The sequence below is a fragment of the Helobdella robusta genome (genome assembly GCF_000326865.2).
Source record: "Helobdella robusta unplaced genomic scaffold HELROscaffold_62, whole genome shotgun sequence".
Classification (NCBI taxonomy): domain Eukaryota; kingdom Metazoa; phylum Annelida; class Clitellata; order Rhynchobdellida; family Glossiphoniidae; genus Helobdella; species Helobdella robusta.
This window is the reverse complement of record NW_008705346.1, coordinates 932497-938263: the sequence shown is the minus strand read 5'-3', so window position 1 is coordinate 938263 and position 5767 is coordinate 932497. Positions and strand designations below refer to the sequence as shown.

At 35.2% G+C, this 5767-nt stretch overlaps 1 protein-coding gene across 1 annotated transcript in view; it reads right to left on the bottom strand.

Annotated features, from left to right (window-relative positions):
- Window positions 1-169: 169 nt before the first annotated feature.
- The window catches only part of HELRODRAFT_180559 (hypothetical protein), a gene marked incomplete at both ends in the record, with an annotated part of 7287 nt that continues 1689 nt past the window's right edge, over window positions 170-5767 (bottom strand). The window contains 11 exons of the mRNA XM_009029853.1: window positions 170-281; window positions 514-631; window positions 851-953; window positions 1222-1299; window positions 1687-1760; window positions 2622-2657; window positions 2866-2983; window positions 3396-3500; window positions 4813-4896; window positions 5321-5602; window positions 5716-5720. Of these exons, the coding sequence (XP_009028101.1) occupies window positions 170-281; window positions 514-631; window positions 851-953; window positions 1222-1299; window positions 1687-1760; window positions 2622-2657; window positions 2866-2983; window positions 3396-3500; window positions 4813-4896; window positions 5321-5602; window positions 5716-5720 (1115 nt within the window). The remainder of the gene's footprint in view (window positions 282-513; window positions 632-850; window positions 954-1221; window positions 1300-1686; window positions 1761-2621; window positions 2658-2865; window positions 2984-3395; window positions 3501-4812; window positions 4897-5320; window positions 5603-5715; window positions 5721-5767) is intronic.

Sequence of the window (5767 nt, the reverse complement as noted above, 5' to 3'; positions counted from 1 at the left end):
ATACTTGCACCTTATGTACTTTTCCTTGTCATCTCTGGTATGATGATGATAATGATGATGATAATGATGATGTTGTTGTTATTAATGATAATGATGATGATGATGTTCATGACACTGATGATGATGTTGATGACGCTGATGATGATGCTGATGACGATGTTGATAATGATTATGACCTGTTAGCATATGGGTCTGGTTTGACCCTGCCTCTCATGTTGGCTTCCCAGACTTCATTTGCCAGATTATTGCCAATGCTCACCATTACTTGCACTAAACTGTTCCTGAAAAAAAAACATTCAGACGGTTATGATGATGACGATAGCTGACTGACTGAATGAATGAACTGAATGAATGAATGAATGAATGAATGAACGAACGAATGAATGAACGAATGAATGAATGAATGAATGAATGAATGAATGAATGAATGAATGAATGAATGAATGAATGAATGAATGAATGAATGAATGAATGAATGAACGAACAGCCAAACACACGCAGGCACAAACTTACGGCCACTCATCTAGTTCTAGAGATTTCACTTTAGACAGATGGCTGCCGAGATTTCTATGGATACCGGAACACTCTATGCATATCAAGGTGCCTAAATTTAGGCTGGCCCAATCAGGGTCTGAATGAATGAATGAATGAACGAATGAATGAATGAATGAACAAACGAACGAACGAACGAACGAACGAACGAATGAATGAATGAATGAATGAATGAATGAATGAATGAATGAATGAATGAATGAATGAATGAATGAATGAATGAATGAATGAATGAATGAATGAATGAGTGGATGAATGAGTGGATGAATGAGTGGATGAATGAATGATTGACACATACTGATAGCGTTGCAGTCTGCGCATTTATTATTCCCTTTAACGTTTCTGATTCTTTGGATGAATGATCTGTTGTTGTCACCTCCAGCCATCATCATAACTCCGCCCTTCGGTAAATTTCATTTGTCTGTTTAAATGTCTCATCAACCAATGAAAAAGCATTCATTCATCCAATCATTCATTTATTCATTCATTCAGTTTACTAATTCAAACATTATCGATAAAGCAACTAACTAACAAACAAACATCAAACGTGCAAAAAGATGTAAATGCATACAAATACAAACATACATACAAACATGAAGACATACAAGCAAACAAACAAATGAACATACATACATACGTACAAACATACAAACATACACATATACATACTTTAGACTTATCACTCTGATTGGCTTGTAGGCAGATCAATATTTGTTGTTCAATGGCTGTAACCCATTCATCCCGTTCCTTGTTGGTTCGTTGGTTCATTCATTCATTCATTCATTCATTCATTCATTCATTCATTCATTCATTCATTCATTCATTCATTCATTCATTCATTCGTTCATTCATTCATTCATTCATTCATTCATTCATTTTCATTCATTCGTTCATTCATTCATTCATTCATTCGTTCATTCATTCATTCATTCATTCATTCATTCATTCATTCATTCATTCATTCCAATCATTCCAATCATTCATTCATTCGTTTGTCCATCGCTCTTTCTTTCATTGAATTGACACTTCAGCCACACCACATAATAAAAGTACTCTCGTCAGCACCTTCTTCACCATAATCGCAATTAACATCATCATCATCATCGTTGTCATCATCATCATCGTTACGAGAACCTCAAGGGACTGAGCCTGAAACTGCCAAACTGTATTGTCCAACGAAACGAGGTGGAACTCTAAGCTATCAACATCTGACGATGATGATGATGATAACGATGATGGTGATGATAACGATGATGATGATGATGATGATGATGATGATGATGATGAGAAGATGATAATAATTAGAAATGCATCAAATAGGGAATCTGGCAGCGAGCAGAATCCCAAAATTATCAAGAAAATTGATATCAATCAATCTATCTATATATCTATCTGTCTGTCTGTCTATCTTTCATCAAACTATGCTGATTTTATAATCAACCAAACAATCAATCAACCAACCATTCAACCAATCAATCAACCAATCAATCAATCAACCAACCAATCAACTAACCAACTAATCTATCAATCAATCAACCCACCATCCTGATTGGATGAACTCTTCTTCTTCTGTTTTTTCTTATTATTCAATAGTTCAACAGGGCTCTTATTATTATTATTATTAATTATATTATTACTATTATTAATTATATTATTATTATTAAGAGCGGGAATTCCAGTAGATGTTGTTGACGATGATGATGATGACGTGGTCGTTGATGATGATGACGATGATGACGTTGATGACGTCACTTTCGGAAATACGCCTTCGAATGCTGCACGTATGTATTGTATGTTTGTTTGTTTGTTTGTATGTATGTATGTATTCAAATGTTTGTATGTATGTATGCATGTATGTATTTTGAAAAGCAAATAAAATTTCGTTTCGTATGTATGTTTGTATGTATGTATGTTAGTATGTATGTATGTATATATGTATTAATGTATGTATGTATGCATGTATGTATGTATGTATGTATGCATGTATGTTTCTATGTATGTATTTATGTATGTATGTATGTATGTTTCCTTGAATTCAAATTTAAAAACAGGCAAAAAGACATACATACCAACGTTACTGGCCAGTTCATTCGGAGCGTCGATACCTGGCAAGATTAAAAATGGTTTTATTTATAATCATACCATTACCGTCATCATCATCATCATCGTCGTATTGTCATCATCATCGTATTGTCATCATCATCGTATTGTCATCATCATCGTCATCGCATTGTCATCATTATTATCATCATCATCATTCTCATCTCACAGCCACACACACACGCGCGCGCACACACACGCACACATACATACTTGAAAATTGTTGGTATCCCAACTTGGGCATCTCTGAACCCCTGGGTCGCTGGCCTGGTATCTTGACCGTCGTCCTAAGCAAGTTTATCTCCTTGCCTTTAGCATTGTTCATATAGTCCTGGTGATGATGATGATGTTAATGATGATGATGATGTTGATGGTGATTATGATGATGATGATGATGATGATGGTGATTATGATGATGATGTTGTTGGTGATTATGATGATGATGACGATGTTGATGGTGATTATGATGATGATGATTATGATGATGATGATGATGATGATTATGATGATGATGATGATGATGTTGATGGTGATTATGATAATGATGATGATGATGTTGATGGTGATTATGATGATGATGATGATGACGTTGGTGGTGATTATGATGATGATGCTGTTGTTTATCCTGGAGATTACAATGAATTTCACACCATTCGACTAGGATGACAAAATGATATCATCGCCACAACAACCAACAGCACAATAGACAACAGTAATCAATTGCGTAATGACGTAATTGTTACATGTAAACTTGGATGGTAAGCCAAAACGCCATTATCAAGTAGCGTTACGTATTTCTTCTTCCAATCTTTATTCAATGGCTTGTTGCTCTTCTTCATCAGTAAACCCTGAAATTTAATTAAAATTTATTTATTCTTTCGTCCATTCATTCAATCATTCATTCATTTATTCATTCATTCATTCATTCATTCATTCAATCATTCATTCATTCATTAATGCATTCATTCATTCATTCAACCACTCAATCATTCATTCATTCATTCATTCATTCATTCATTCATTCATTCATTCATTCATTCATTCATTCCTTTCTTAAATATCATCATCATCACCATTGCAATACTCATCATAATCATCATTCATAATCATCACAGAAATCACTACTATCAATAAAAAATATGTCATCATCATCATCATCACCACCACCATTGTCATCATCATCATCATCATCAGACCTGTTTGATTGGTATAGTTCTTCCACTTCCGACTTCGCCGATTCTAAATTTATTTCTTTCTTCATCTCTCTGTTCAGTCAGTCAGTCAATCAGTCAATCATTCATTCATTCATTCATTCAATCAATCAATCAATCAATCAATCATTCATCCATTCATTCAATGAATTAATTAATCAATCAATCAATCAACCAATCTACCAACTATTCAATCAACTTGCCAATCAATTCATAGAAAACAGAATAAAAAAAAACAATGAAAAATAAATCTATTGAAAACCTAAAAAAACAAACAAATACAATAAAAGAACATAGAAAAATAAATCAACAAAAACCATAGAAAACAAAATCTCAAAACGGAAACAAACACTATTATCGGTAGTAATCAACTGAACAGTCGAGCCATCTTTGTCGGACCCGGTAGAATCGACTGAGCAAGACAGAGAATGCACATCCTTCCTCGAGTCTTCGTACTAATTAGGAATTAGGGAATGATGGCCTCTATTTATACGTATCCCATCTTCATCATCATCGCCGTCATCTTCCTCACAATCATCATCAACATTATCATCTCCATCATCACCACAACTATCATCATTAACATCAGCATCGTCTCCATCATCATCACAACTATCATCATTAACATCAGTATCGTCTCCATCATCATCACAACTATCATCATTAACATCAGTATCGTCTCCATCATCATCACAACTATCATCATTAACATCAGTATCGTCTCCATCATCATCACAACTATCATCATTAACATCAGTATCCTCTTCATTATCATCACAATTATCACCATAACATCAATATGGTCTTTAGCATCAGCGTTATTTGAGATAGATTTAACCGCAAGATTACTACAACTAAGATCATCATCGTCATCGTCGTCCTCATCATCAGCATCATCATCATTGTTGTAATTATTACCTCTATTAATGATGATGAAAAAAAAACTAACCACAGAAAATGGCGCCGACGACATCAAGACACCACTGCCAGAGCCCGAGCTACTGGAGTCATATGCCTGCTTCTGAACCTGCTGCTGTAGTTGATGTTGGTACGGTATGTGATGATGTTGTTGTTGTTGTTGTTGTTGTTGCTGCTGCTGGTACGGTAGCATTTGTTGTTGCTGTTGTTGGTAGAAATAAGGACGAGATAGAAACATGTGTTGCTGTTGTTGTGGGTGAAATTGTTGCTGCTGCTGCTGTGCTTGTATTGGTTGTTGTTGATACTGTTGTTGTTGTTGATACTGTTGCTGTTGCTGATACTGTTGTTGTTGCTGCTGTTGTTGTTGTTGTAGAAACATGTTCGTTGGAACTGTTGACGCAGAAACACGCGCTTGAATTATTTTCTGACAGGCTGAAATTGAAAACAGAATAGTAGGTAAGACAGAAAAAATAGAAGCATAACAAAATAAAATAAGTTGGGAAAATATATCTAGGCTCCTACTAACCATCCTGAAAAACCCTTTCCACATTCAAACCGTAGGTGGCACAAGTTTCATAATATGTACATCTCTTCAAGTCGGCGGCCAACTTCCTGGCTCGAGAGTCGTCGATCAGCCTTGGGTTACTTTCACTGATCGCATCTTGAGTCCCAACTAAAATGATAGGGATGTCATGAAGTTGCTGGCCCCCAGCAGTGCTGTGGTGATGTGCCATCTTCGCGAAATAACTGTAGATGGCATTGAAGCTGATCTCATTCTCTAAACTGAATACAAAGACAACTGCATCAACCCATTGGGTAAACTGCAGATGAGTTAAATGAAACAGTTCTATTAATATTTTATTGAAAAAAATAAATTACTTCAGTTAATGAAATGCATGGATGGATGCATGGATTCACATGAGTGTATATTTACATGCGCTATATGTTTGTGTATGTGAGTGTGTGTGGTGTGTATATGTATGTGT